The 15,080-nt window shown below is 45.2% G+C and overlaps 1 protein-coding gene across 1 annotated transcript in view; it reads right to left on the reverse strand.

The window, feature by feature from the left end:
- Positions 1–219: 219 nt before the first annotated feature.
- The window catches only part of LOC111975958 (spermatogenesis-associated protein 16), a 59,027-nt gene continuing 44,166 nt past the window's right edge, over positions 220–15,080 (reverse strand). Inside the window, exons 9-11 of the mRNA XM_024004632.1 lie at positions 9,335–9,597; positions 4,167–4,250; positions 220–980 (exon numbers count right to left, since the gene is read on the reverse strand). Coding sequence (XP_023860400.1) covers positions 732–980; positions 4,167–4,250; positions 9,335–9,597 — 596 coding nt within the window. The 3' untranslated portion in view covers positions 220–731. The remainder of the gene's footprint in view (positions 981–4,166; positions 4,251–9,334; positions 9,598–15,080) is intronic.

Below are 15,080 nucleotides of genomic sequence, written 5' to 3' on the forward strand. Positions count from 1 at the left end.
AAACTGCACATTTGGCATTGAAATGACTGTGATACTCCAGACTGTAGTAACATGGTCATCATACTGTACACAAAGTGTTTATGCTGCTGTTTCCAGCTAGCTACTTCAGGAGGAAGCATGTTTGTTTTATTTGAATCCCTTTTCTTTTCGTCCCAAGGATTGAGTGTAAAAAGGTTTTGTGGAAAAAAGGTTTTGTATTTCTTGTTAGTTAACCAAACATAATGATAAAGATAATGTGATTTAATGAAGGTTGTTTCATGTTAGACAGTTTCCAAAACATCAGAATCTGGAGCCGGATTTGCTGTGAATCCCATAATGGGAATGCATACATCATTATGATCATGCTACTGCACCATATGGATTTGTTTGTGTTTACAAACCATCTGTCATATTACAACTTGCATGAACAATCATAAATTAGCGAGTTTAAACATGAAAACATCTCCTTGTGTATACATTGAACAGTCCCACACGTTTGAATCAGCGAGGTCTTTCATCTAGAGGTGGGGCTAGAGACGCTATCTTAACGAGTCAACAAGGAGGAGTGTTAAAAACAGACCCTGAATCAGAGTGAAAGCAAGGCTGCAGAGTCCATTTATTTCTGCCAGCCTAGAGTAATGCTGTGAAAGATGCTGGGACTGAAGATGAGGCTTTGTGAGAGGGAAGAGGAGGGTGTCCATTCATTTTGAGGATGAGGACGACTTCGGGCCTCCACTGTCCTGGCCTGCAGATCATGGATCTGGTAAGGTCATTGGTGCTACTGCTGTCTCCTGCTGGGTTTCAGTGGGATGGACTTTGGCCTTGTCCGTCACCACTGTACCCCCTCCTTTGGCCCCTATTTTGACCCCTGCTTTGGGTCTTCCTCTGGCTTTCCCCTCCGCCCCCTGGACCCCGACCCTCTGCTTCCTACTGGCCCTCTGAGCCTTGTTCTTCAGATAGGTCTCCTCCAGTTGGAACAACAGATCCTCCAACATCCCCACCTGAGCAGAAAACAATTCAAAACACAAGAGAACAGAACAGGTTACAATGTGCTATAAGCAATAACTAACACTTTTCACGTGAAGAGCGATTTTCCAGAGGAGCGTGAGGTTATATAGATTGTGTGTTGCGAGCCAAGCCCAGCAGCTCAACCCCTCCTCTCCTCTGCCCCACCAGGGAAGTAATTCCCTGGTAGAGATGTAGGGTTTGGCCTGTACCTCCCTCATTCATTTGTGAGGTGAAGGCTTGGCGTGGGAATTTACTGTGCCCAGCCCGCGCTCATACCGGAGAAAGGGAGGAGGAGAAAGGGAGTGAAATATGAAAGTGAATGTATGATGAAGAGATGAATTTACAAAAGCCTATTTGGAGTACCGGGGAGAGATGGAGAGGGAGCACTCAAAGTGAGGCTGAGGTGAGAGCGAAGGAGAGAGAGTGGGGGAAATAAAAGAATGAAAGAAACTGAAAGAGAAACAGTGAGATAGAGGGGAGATACAATATAGAGAGACGGAAAGAGACAGGGTGAGAGAGGGATGTGTGTGTTGTGATTGACAGAGGAGCCAGTCTGATGGTGGAGGTGGTGGTGCTGGGGTGTCTGTTTCTATTAGTGGGATCTGAGACCCAACTCCACAGCCATACCCTAGGGATTCACCTAAACTCAGAGCAGGAGAAGTGGGGCTGAGACATTGACTGGTTCAACCCCATCCTGCACTTTCTCACCCTACATACACTCTCCACACTTCCCTACCATGCATCTTAGAACCTGGGACTCCATTTGAACAACAATTAGCCTCTCCATTGGTGTGTAGGCCGCATCTGCACCCCTTTCTATATGAAAACAGCAGCAACTTCAGAGGGCCCAGGGCTGACTGAGGTGGCTGTGCTATCTATCTATTTGTTTATTTGGATCCCAATTATCTTTTGCAGAAGCAGCAGCTACTCTTCCTGGAGTCCAGGAAGTAACAAAACACTGATACACAAGAACAGTCACACAAATGTATGATATACAAAACAATACAACAAAAAAATGATGTGTGTGTTAGAGTATCTTTGTGTGTGTCTATGGAGGCTGCCATGCCATGCCCAAGGAGCTGAGCTGTGATATGACACCTGTCAAAGTGTCTATCAAACCTGTCAGCCCTCATCACCACGGTGACGGAGTGTTACCCTATCGACTGACACTCAATGTATTCAAACTAGCCCAGTCAATACAGCCCTTAAAACATTTAGTGACCTTTTCACTGTTCCTAAGTCAAATGAGTTTCTAAATCAATAAAAATGAAACTTTGTGGTGAGTCACAGTTTAGGACTACTTTGTAGTTTTGCTTTGTGTTGTTTGAGCACAGACTCCTGTACAAGCACTCACAGATGCACTGCTCTTAAGCTTTTCCATCTTTCCAGGGAGGGGTTGGAAATATTCTGAAGTTTGAGTAAAACACTACAGCGCTGCGGTGCATTCCACATTTCTTATAGATATTTTATGGAGCGGAAAACATAGATGCCGTCCGTCTGCCGGAGCTGGGGAAAGTGCAGTTATTTTTATGTAATTTATTTACAGCAAGGGCCAATGTCCTTATAATGACTGGCCAAAAACAAACAGGAAAACAATGTATAAGCAGGAAAACAATGTGTATGCAGACCTGTGTCAGAATCAAGTCGTCATTTCTATTTGTTAGTTAATGCCCTGCTGATTTATGCCAGTTGAAGAGAGCCGAAGGGGAAATTAACTTGCCACCTCTAATATTTCTCTAGGCGTCGAGTAGCCGCACTCAATAAATTATTGTGTTGAGAAAAGGTTGGTTGTCACTCTCAGGATATATGAAGCAAATACTGGCGTGCATTGATTATAGATTTTACAGGTCTGAGGATGGGAGATTTTATGACCTTATGCACTTTATAGAGTGGATGGGTGCATGTATGCTAGCACAGGCTAATTTGCGCATACAGTAACAGTACAAATGGCCCTTACATAAAATACTTGAGAGATGGCATGGCTGAATGGAGGATAAGGTAGGCTACATTGCTTGCAGTGCTTCCATTTTCTTCCACAGCCTGAAGGCCTTACATATCTTAGTTTAACAACTGATTTTAGACACAGTGCAGATAACTCAGCGAAAATTACACCRGCTACAATGACGGTAAATTACAATGTGAATTCAACATGCACAATAAATTCAGGGTGACTAACCAATAATATAGTCTTGAGTAAGAAAATGTGATGTTAGTTATCGTAAGTAAAGCTTGACCTTTCAGTGAAAATCAGTTAAATATCAAAATAGGGAAGTACTATAATGTCCCATTGAATAATTCAAGTAAATTACAACTATTACTCCATCCATTACATGTTTAAACATTGAAACAGAAACAGCTTGCCAGCCCAGCCCCTTCCTGCTCAGTTTGACAGACTCTGCATAGGAATGATGTATGGGTCAGATAGGGAGTGAAAAGACCCATCCACCAGCGCTGGGCTCAGCCTGTGGCAGTGGAATTTAAGGTGTGAGTATGTGTGTGTGTGTGTGAGATAAAGTATGTGTGTATGTCAATGTGTGTGCATGATTAATACAGCCCATCACTAACGGCTGTGGTCATGCTCCACTGGGTGTGAGATAGACTGACCCAGTGATGCACTGCACTGCCCTGCGTCAACCCCCCTCCCATACCCACCAGGCACCAGGAAACAACTCCACACATGACAGAGAGCATGGAAATGCAATCAGGGATATTGTAATGTGATTTATCTTTGATTTCCAGCTGTCCAACGAGGCTCCAGCCCTACAGGACTTGATGTTTATACGCTGATCTGCATTACAGTATCTCAGTAGCTTTACACTGGGTTTTGTTCTCAAGCCAAGTCTGTTTGCAGTACTACGTACCGTAGTGAGATGAAATGCCAAAGCCTCACTAATTAACAAAGAAAATAATTTGGTCTGAAAATGAAATGGGCCTCTCCCTCCTGGGAGCCATGCCATTTGAAAGTTCAGCAGGCATTGTTCATCTTAATAGAGGTGACAGGCGTGCCACAAGGATATCCCAAAGCAAAATATATATATTTTTTCCTGATTTGATATGTCAAATCATCATTTATATTTTGTTGGAAGAATGCTAAGCGTGTGTTTGGAGGGTACAGTGTAGACGTTGGTATTTCCATCCCCTCGTCGCTCTCATTGTCATTTTCCTTTCTCTCTATTTACCTTTTGCATTTCATTCCACACACGTTCTCTATCAGTCCGCCTTCCTTCAAGGGTGTCCATGGTGTCTGCCATTAGAGCCTGCAGCTGTGGGCCCGAGATAAAGATTATCAGAGCGCAATTCACACACCAGCAATAACTTCTCTAAACACAGACTTAAAAGCTAATTAAAAAATCATTTGTCGGATGATTATTTTTACAACTCATTCCTCATACAATGAGGACTGCCATCTTGTCTTTTTTCTACATGGAGAGAAGCCTGGATGCTGTGGCCTTTCACAGCAGCGGTGGGCTAGGGGAGACAATGTGGACAAATTGACAAACAGCACTCGTCCATCCAACAACCTCTCAGTCTCACATCAGAATTGAACATTCATCCATGTTTCTCAAATGTTACATTTCTAAGTGTTTAGGTAAAGTTTAGCCATTAACGCCAAATTCTTAATGTTAGGCATTAACTCCGAATGGGTTAAGGTTTAGGACAGGCTTAAAACCCCCCAAAAAGTTGTATTACTGAATTCAAATATGCAACCTTTGGAACCAGAGGCAGATGCTAATGCCCATCCACCATACCCGCGCACAACGCCATAGCAAAACCAAAACCTACTTGAAGGTAACAGCGCTCACTGTTGCCCCTAGTGGCCGTTTTCCATGTCATCTCCCGACGACCTCAGACATGGATGGATGTCGAATACCGACCTGTATCACGGGTGACCTGCTTGCATCCATCAAGGTGCGTGGGAGGAGGTAATATACATGGGGCTGCACTTTGGAGCCCATTTATTTGCAGCACTAACCCTTAACCTATTTTTTTTATTTAACCTTTATTTAACCAGGTAGGCTAGTTGAGAACAAGTTCTCATTTGCAACTGCGACCTGGCCAAGATAAAGCATAGCAATTCGACACATACAACAACACAGAGTTACACATGGAATAAACAAAACATACAATCAATAATACAGTAGAAAAATAAGTCTATATACAATGTGAGCAAATGAGGTGAGATAAGCGAGGTAAAGGCAAAAAAAGGCCATGGTGGCGAGGTAAATACAATATAGCAAGTAAAATACTGGAATGGTAGATTTGCAGTGGAAGAATGTGCAAAGTACAAATAGAAATAATGGGGTGCAAAGGAGCAAAATAWATAAATAAATACAGTAGGGGAAGAGGTAGTTGTTTGGGCTAAATTATAGATGGGCTATGTACAGGTGCAGTAATCTGTGAGCTGCTCTGACAGCTGGTGCTTTAAGCTAGTGAGGGAGTGTTTCCAGCTTCAGAGATTTTTGCAGTTCGTTCCAGTCATTGGCAGCAGAGAACTGTAAGGAAAAATTACCAAAGGAGGAATTGGCTTTGGGGGTGACCAGTGAGATATACCTGCTGGAGCGCATGCTACGAGTGGGTGCTGCTATGGTGACCAGTGAGCTGAGATAAGGCGGGGCTTTACCTAGCAGAGACTTGTAGATAACCTGTAGCCAGTGGGTTTGGCGACGAGTATGAAGCAAGGGCCAACCAACGAGAGTGTACAGGTCGCAATGGTGGGTAGTGTATGGGGCTTTGGTGACAAAACAGATGGCACTGTGATAGACTGCATCCAGTTTGTTGAGTAGAGTGTTGGAGGCTATTTTATAGATGACATCACCGAAGTCGAGGATCGGTAGTATGGTCAGTTTTACGAGGGTATGTTTGGCAGCATGAGTGAAGGATGCTTTTTTTGCGATATAGGAAGCCGATTCTAGATTTAATTTTGGATTGGAGATGCTTAATGTGAGTCTGGAAGGAGCGTTTACAGTCTAACCAGACACCTAGGTATTTGTAGTTGTCCACGTATTCTAAGTCAGAGCCGTCCAGCATCACTACTAGTGATGCTGGACGGGCGAGCAGGTGCGGGCAGTGATCGGTTGAATAGCATGCATTTAAGAGCAATTGGAGGCCACGGAAGGAGTGTTACAGTGGGGAGAACAAGTATTTGATACACTGATGATTTTGCAGGTTTTCCTACTTACAAAGCATGTAGAGGTCTGTAATTTTTATCATAGGTACACTTCAACTGTGAGAGACGGAATCTAAAACAAAAATCCAGAAAATCAGATTGTTTATGATTTTTAAGTAATTAATTTGCATTTTATTGCATGACATAAGTATTTGATACATCAGAAAAGCAGAACTTAATATTTGGTACAGAAACCTTAGTTTGCAATTACAGAGATCATACGTTTCCTGTAGTTCTTGACCAGTTTGCACACACTGCAGCAGGGATTTTGGCCCACTCCTCCATACAGACCTTCTCCAGATCCTTCAGGTTTCGGGGCTGTCGCTGGGCAATACGGATTTTCGGCTCCCTCCAAAGATTTTCTATTGGGTTCAGGTCTGGAGACTGGCTAGGCACTCCAGGACCTTGAGATGCTTCTTACGGAGCCACTCCTTAGTTGCCCTGGCTGTGTGTTTCGGGTCGTTGTCATGCTGGAAGACCCAGCCACGACCCATCTTCAATGCTCTTACTGAGGAAGGAGGTTGTTGGTGTAGATCTCGCGATACATGGCCCCATCCATCCTCCCCTCAATACGGTGCAGTCGTCCTGTCCCTTTGCAGAAAAGCATCCCCAAATAATGATGTTTCCACCTCCCATGCTTCACGGTTGGGATGGTGTTCTTGGGGTTGTACTCATCCTTCTATTTCCTCCAAACACGGCGAGTGGAGTTAGAGCAAAAAGCTCTATTTTTGTCTCATCAGACCACATGACCTTCTCCCATTCCTCCTCTGGATCATCCAGATGGTCATTGGCAAACTTCAGACGGGCCTGGACATGCGCTGGCTTGAGCAGGGGACCTTGCGTGCGCTGCAGGATTTTAATCCATGACGGCGTAGTGTGTTACTAATGGTTTTCTTTGAGACTGTGGTCCCAGCTCTCTTCAGGTCATTGACCAGGTCCTGCCTGTGTAGTTCTGGGCTGATCCCTCACATTCCTCATGATCATTGATGCCACGAGGTGAGATCTTGCATGGAGCCCCAGACCGAGGGTGATTGACCGTCATCTTGAACTTCTTCCATTTTCTAATAATTGTGCACAGTTGTTGCTTCTCATCAAGCTGCTTGCCTATTGTCCTGTAGCCCATCCCAGCCTTGTACAGGTCTACAATTTATCCCTGATTCCTTACACAGCTCTCTGGTCTTGGCCATTGTGGAGAGGTTGGAGTCTGTTTGATTGAGTGTGTGGACAGTGTCTTGTTATACAGGTAACGAGTTCAAACAGGTGCAGTTAATACAGGTAATGAGGGTGGAGAACAGGAGGGCTTCTTAAAGAAAAACTAACAGGTCTGTGAGAGCCGGAATTTTAACTGGTTGGTAGGTGATAATACTTATGTCATGCAATAAAATGCAAATTAATTACTTAAAAATCATACAATGTGATTTTCGTGGACTTTTGTTTTAGAATTCCGTCTCTCACAGTTGAAGTGTACCTATGATAAAAATGACAGACCTCTACATGCTTTGTAAGAGGAAAACCTGCAAAATCGGCAGTGTATCAATACTTGTTCTCCCCCACTGTATATGGCATTGAAGCTCGTTTGGAGGATTGTTAACACAGTGTCCAAAGAAGGGCCAGATGTATACAGAATGGTGTCGTCTGCGTAGAGGTGTATCAGAGAATCACCAGCAGCAAGAGCAACATCATTGATGTATACAGAGAAGAGAGTGGCCCGAGGATTGACCCTGTGGCACCCCCCATAGAGACTGCAGAGGTCCGGACAACAGGCCTCCGATTTGACAGCACTGAACTCTATCAGAGAAAGTAGTTGGTAAACCAGGCGAGGCAATCATTTGAGAAACCAAGGCTGTCGAGTCTGGCCAATAAGAATGTGGTGATTGACAGAGTCGAAACTTGGCCAGGTCGATGAATACGGCTGTGCAGTAATGTCTCTTATGATGGCGGTTATGATGTCGTTTAGGACCTTGAGCGTGGCTGAGGTGCACCATGACTAACCCATACCCTTACCCTTATTGTAAGCGCACGCACGCACACGACGCACGCACGCACGCACGCACGCACGCACACGACACACGCACACGACACCACACACACACAACACAACACACACACACACACACACACACACACACACAACACACAGGTGTGCTGCTGTTACACCTGCTTTCACAACACAAATACCTTTCCCCCTTCTATTTCTCCAGACACAGGACACTTTTCTGAGGGGAAATTCACCAACATGCAGCGTGTGTTCTGAATTATTACATTTCCTGAGAGAGAGCGCTCGCCGGAAAAACGGTGTTTTTTTTGGTCTCCGGCCGGACATCCACTGAAGACACAGAGAACTCTATAGTTCAGTTGGTAGAGCATGGCGCTTCCAACGCCAGAATAGTGGGTTCGATTCCCAGGATCACCCGCATGTAAAATGTATCCACGCATGACTGTAAGTCGCTTTGGATAAAAGAGTCTGCTAAACAGCATATATTTGAACTAAAGGCAGAGCAGCTCCCAGTACTGAGTGACTGTGCCAAAATATCCACTAAAATATATTATTATTATATATCAGTATTTAAACTGATTCACTGACAGAAATAGAATTATTTTGGACATGTGTTTTTCTCCTTGCCTGTTGAAAGGAGGCACATCGTCATATCGTCATGACTCCAGTGTATGCGACAGCCGACCCCTTTACTGTACTGTAATATCTGTGGTAGTAGAAGCTGTCATGGCTGTTGTTGTCTAAACAAACATGGCCCCTCTCTCCTGGTCTCTATTCATGGTAGATTTGGTTGCAATATCACAGCCACTGTGCGGCTCTATTCTAGTAAAGAGGCAATTATAGAGCTTCAGCAGCACAGGACACGGTATACCTGAATGAGACTTGCATACACCACCTCTTCCATTTCTGTTTCCCTATTCCCTCCTGTTATCTACTCTCTCTGGGAAAGCAAAGGTCTCTCTCTCTCTCCTATCCTATACTTTTTTTTGCCCGTGTGCTGTTAAAGTGCTCCTAGATAACACCACCTCAGGCCTAGGAGAGACCTCTTATCCACCCCTGTACCGCCTCTGATATTACCAGAGTGATGTTGAGGTCGCTGCGTCCTGTTGTGTGTCAGTGCACAGAGAATGAGTCAGTACTAGGTAGGTATTTCAAAGTTTGGCCAGAGACTGTTGGTTGCTTACCAGTGAGGTATCTGCGTGGCTGAGGTCCTGCAGGTAGGGGGCGACAGCGAGCTCAGCCAGCGCCTGGTGGAGGATGACGGTCTGCTCCCTGCTCCGTTGGATCTGTCCCAGGTAGCCAGCATACTGCAGCCTCTCCACAAGCCCAGACCCTGGGGAAAAACCTGCCTGTTGTCTTGGAACAAACACAGCATGTGAGAAACAAGGAAACATGTGAAGAATAAAACTTGTAAACCACCCCCCCTTCTCTCTCTTTTCACTCGGCCCTGTTGATCACTAATCACACATTTTTCAAACAGCTGAAGTTGGAAGATTACATACACCTTAGCCAAATACATTTAAACTCAGTTTTTCACAATTCCTGACATTTATTCCTAGTAAAAATGCCATATATTAGGTCAGTTAGGATCACCACCTTATTTTAAGAATGTGAAATGTCTGAATAATAGTAGAATTATAGAATTATATAGAAATAAAATAATTATTTATTTCAGCTTTTATTTCTTTCATCACATTCCCAGTGGGTCAGAAGTTTACATACACTCAATTAGTATTTGGTAGCATTGCCTTTAAATTGTTTAACTTGGGTCAAACTTGTCAGGTGGTCTTCCACAAGCTTCCCACAACAAGTTGGCTGAATTTTGGCCCATTCCTCCTGAGAGAGCTGGTGTAACTGAGTCAGGTTTGTAGGCATCCTTGCTCACACACGCTTTTTCAGTTCTGCCCACAACATTTCTATGGGATTGAGGTCAGGGCTCTGTGATGGCAACTCCAATATCTTGACTTTGTTGTCCTTAAGCCATTTTGCCACAACTTTGGAAGTATGCTTGGGGTCATTGTCCATTTGGAAGACCCATTTGCAACCAAGCTTTAACTTCCTGACTGATGTCTTGAGATGTTGCTTCAATATAGCCACATAATTTTCTCATGATACCATCTATTTTGTGAAGTACACCAGTCCCCCCTGCAGCAAAGCACCCCCACAACATGATGCTGCCACCCCCGTGCTTCACGGTTGGGATGGTGTTCTTCGGCTTGCAAGCCTCCCCCTTTTTCCTCCAAACATAACGATGGTCATTATGGCCAAACAGTTCCATTTTCTTTCATCAGACCAGAGGACATTTCTACAAAAAGTACGATCTTTGTCCCCATGTGCAGTTGCAAACCGTAGTCTGGCTTTATGGCGGTTTGGAGCAGTGGCTTCTTCCTTGCTGAGCGGCCTTTCAAGTTAGGTAGACATAGGACTCGTTTTACTGTGCATATAGATACTTTTGTACCTGTTTCCTCCAGCAACTTCACACGGTATTTTGCTGTTGTTCAGGGATTGCGTACTATTGTTTGTACAGATGAACGTGGTACAGGGCATTTGGAAATTCCTCCCAAGGATGAACCAGACTTGTGGAGGTCTACAATTTTTTTCTGAGGTCTTGGCTGATTTCTTTTGATTTTCCCATGATGTCAAGCAAAGAGGCACTGAGTTTGAAGGTAGGCCTTGAAATGCATCCACAGATACACTTCCAATTGACTCGAATGATGTCAATTAGCCTATCAGAAGCTTCTAAAGCCATGACATAATTTTCTGGAATTTTCCAAGCTGTTTAAAGGCACAGTCAACCCACTGGAATTGTGATACAGTGATCTATAAGTGAAATAATCTGTCTGTAAACAATTGTTGGAAAAATTACTTGTGTCATGCACAAAGTAGATGTCCTAACCGACTTGCCAAAACTATAGTTTGTTAACAACACATTTGTGGAGTGGTTGAAAAACGAGTTTTAATGACTCCAACCTAAGTCTATGTAAACTTCCGACTTCAATATGTCACTGTCACACTGTGCAGTTGTCTGTACCGGTTCATTATACCTTTGAATTTTTAAGCGACAACAGTGGGGTGGTGAAACGGGGATTGCTGGCCACTACACGGTCTACTACAAAACATTGAACAACAAATGAGCATAGATCGTCAGCAGGATTAGCATTTTGCTGAGTTTTGGAGTATTGACAGCTGTTAACACAGTTCCATAAGGACTAGTGTCAAAGGTCCTTCCTCCAGTGGTATCTAATCTAAGTAGCTGGCGCTTCCTGAAGCGATCCATCACTGAAGATATCTTTTGGCATATCTCCCGTTGTGTTCTTTCTCCACCCGCTGGAACCTGACAAAGTGCCCAGGCCCTTTTATTCCAAGGCAACAAAAGGCTGAAAATCATGTTGAAAAATTGTGATTTTCTTTTTGTGGGACAACGGCCCACCTCTACCCCTCCTCTCGCAGACCTCAAGGTTTTGTTTGTCCTGGCCTGCCTCCCTTCTTGGTTTACTTTCAACATCCCAACGAGGGAAAAAACAACACATTCCTTTTCAAGCTATGCTGTTTTGTTTTGCTCCCCCTGAATATTTCATATAATAATTTTTTTGTACTACTTCCTCCTACCCTTCGCATGCAATGTTTGGGATGCTACAGAGCAGAGCAGTACAAGGCAAACAGTGCAGCAATAGAGTTTGATTTTTATTGTAATTATGTACAGTATTGAAATTAGTTAAGTGTTGCTGGTTAAACTATGCAAATTATCAAATTGTTGGTGCCTACTGTAAAATATTTTAATCTACATCTCTATATGTTAGCATACTGTTCCTATATGAGGAGTTTAACCCAGACCCAGAACATAAACAGATGTATTTCATGAACAAATATTTTTAAATACTACATCTAAAGTAGCAGACGTGAAAAACCCATCCCCATTTTAAAATTAAACAATTTAGCATTGCGCGCTTCACAGCTCTACCAAATACATGCAGCACACATCAAATAATTGTACACTAATTGTTGGAGGGTGTTCAAGCTGCATTTGTCTAGATGCATCGCAACATAATAGGATTTCCTTGAGCCTTCTCAGCTGCAGAGTGACTAATTTAATAACCGTTGTGTCTCTGCATCTCATAGAGCCGGTGTTACAGATGTAATTACAATTATGATGCTTCTGAAATCGACAGCCAGAGCTGTGCTGTGTGGCTCCAAATGAAATCTCCTCTTTAGTTTGCATTGTCCATCTTAAGAGAAAAAAGGGTCAGTGATCAACCAGTTGAATTATTGAGAGCAGCGGGAGGAGAGCAAGTTTGTCGGTGACAGGGCTGTCTATGTGGTGGCGAGGAGTCCGCTTGACCTGCAGCCATGCTGCCAGGGGCCACGGGGGAGAGCAGCATGTGTGTGTTTCTCTCGCTCTGTGCGTGTATCTCTCTCTCTCTCTGTGTGTCTCCATGTCTGTGTGTGTGTGTGAAAGTGTGTGCATGCGTGCGTTTGTGTAATTCGATTGTGTGACTCCCTCAGGCCACATGCTGCTTAGTAAACCCGAGACAGGATCGAGACACAGCACACCAATCAGGGAACTGGCCTGGCCTGCACTGCAAGAAACGAGCACTATAATTACTAGGGACAAGCACATTTTAACAACAACAACAACGACAGTGCAAACAACTTCCCCACAAAGTCTTTGTTACAAGCCACTCTGAAGCTCCATGCTACTTCATTCATTACTGCTCATTCCCTTTCAAAACACACACCTTAATTCATTACTGAATATCCGTACAACTAATGGCTATAGTACACACGTGAGTAGAAAGGGGTGTGTATGGATGTGTGTGTGTGTGGTTCTCTTCAGGTAAGCAAGAGAGAGCTGCTATGAGTTAATTAATTTCTTGCAGATAAGAGGACACCACATTATCATTTTGAAAAAACAATCAATAGTTCCTCTCATATCTCAAAGAGATGAGCCTTGTGTACATTTAGTTCTGCTCTCCACATAACCTGTACTTTCCTTTTACATGTTTCTATGGTCTTCCTCTTTATAAGGATTATTAAAATAACAACAAAAGACATCAAGGACACCACAGTCCTCCTAGAAATCATCTTCATTATGGAAATGTTGTCTTTGAAAATGTAGTAATTATGATCCACATTATGTCCTGATAACGAGCTAAAATAAATGACCATTGTTGCTTGATTACAGAACATTTTCTTACTCCACCAATTCCAGGGATTTTAGGAAATAAGTGGGTATACTACTGCCACATTAAATTACAAACTATGTATGAACTGTTATCGTGGTACAAAATATGAGAGAAAGCGTTTGAAATTAAGATACAGTTACTGTGATGCATCTGAACAAACGTTGCTTAAAGAATATGACAGACAGTTCTGACTTAATAGGCTCTTACTAGTGCTGCCTAGCCGTCTGGTAACGCTGCTGCCTAGCCGTCTGGTAACGCTGCTGCCTAGCCGTCTGGTAACGCTGCTGCCTAGCCGTCTGGTAACGTTGTTACGGCTGGCCTATGCCGTCTGTTAACGCTGCTGCCTAGCCGTCTGTTAACGCTGCTGCCTAGCCGTCTGTAGCTGCTGCTAGCGTCTGGTAACGCTGCTGCCTAGCCGTCTGGTACGCTGCGCCTAGCCGTTGTTAACGCTGCTGCCTAGCCGTCTGGTAACGCTGCTGCCTAGCCGTCTGGTAACGCTGCTGCCTAGCCGTCTGGTAACGCTGCTGCCTAGCGTCTGTACGCTGCTGCTAGCGTCTGGTAACGCTGCTGCCTAGCCGTCTGTTAACGCTGCTGCCTAGCCGTCTGTGTAACGCTGCTGCTAAGCCGTCTGTAACGCGCTGCCTAGCCGTCTGGTAACGCTGCTGCCTAGCCGTCTGGTAACGCTGCTGCCTAGGCCGTCTGTTAAGCTGCTGCCTAGCCGTCTGTTAACGCTGCTGCCTAGCCGTCTGGTAAACGCTGCTGCCTAGCGAGTCTGTTACGCTGCTGCCTAGCCGTCTGGTAACGCTGCTGCCTAGCCGTCTGTTACGCTGCTGCCTAGCCGTCTGTTAACGCTGCTGCCTAGCCGTCTGTAGCGCTGCTGCCTAGCCGTCTGTTAACGCTGCTGCCTAGCCGCCCGTCTGTTTAACGCTGCCTGCCTAGCCGTCTGGTAACGGCTGCTGCCTAGCCGTCTCGGTAACGCTGCTGCTAGCCGTCTGTTAACGCTGCTGCCTAGCCCGTCCTGTTAACGCTGGCTGCCTAGCCGTCTGTTAACGCTGCTTGCCTAGCCGTCTGTTAACGCTGCTGCCTAGCCGTTCTGTTAACGCTGCTGCCTAGCCGTCTGTTAACGCTGCTGCCTAGCCGTCTGTTAACGCTGCTGCCTAGCCGTCTGTTAACGCTGCTGCCTAGCCGTCTGGTAACGCTGCTGCCTAGCCGTCTGGTACGCTGCTGCCTAGCCGTCTGAACGCTGCTGCCTAGCCGTCTGGTAACGCTGCTGCCTAGCCGTCTGTTAACGCTGCTGCCTAGCCGTCTGTAACGCTGCTGCCTAGCCGTCTGGTAACGCTGCTGCCTAGCCGTCTGGTAACGCTGCTGCCTAGCCGTCTGGTAAACGCTGCTGCCTAGCCGTCTAAACGCTGCTGCCTAGCCGTCTGAACGCTGCTGCCTAGCCGTCTGGTAACGCTGCTGCCTAGCCGTCTGGTAACGCTGCTGCCTAGCCGTCTGTTACGCTGCTGCCTAGCCGTCTGTTAACGCTGCTGCCTAGCCGTCTGTTAACGCCTGCTGCCTAGCGTCTGGTAACGCTGCTGCCTAGCTGTCTGGTAACGCTGCTGCCTGCCGTCTGTTACCGCTGCTGCTAGCCGTCTGGTAACGCTGGCTGCCGTCTCTTACAAAGTCACAGGAAATAGTGGCATATCAACCTACCCACGACCAAAGGCGTGATGACCTTCACACCATCCTGCCTTTCTTACAAGAG

This window comes from Salvelinus sp. IW2-2015, linkage group LG16, assembly GCF_002910315.2.
Source record: "Salvelinus sp. IW2-2015 linkage group LG16, ASM291031v2, whole genome shotgun sequence".
NCBI lineage: Eukaryota > Metazoa > Chordata > Actinopteri > Salmoniformes > Salmonidae > Salvelinus > Salvelinus sp. IW2-2015.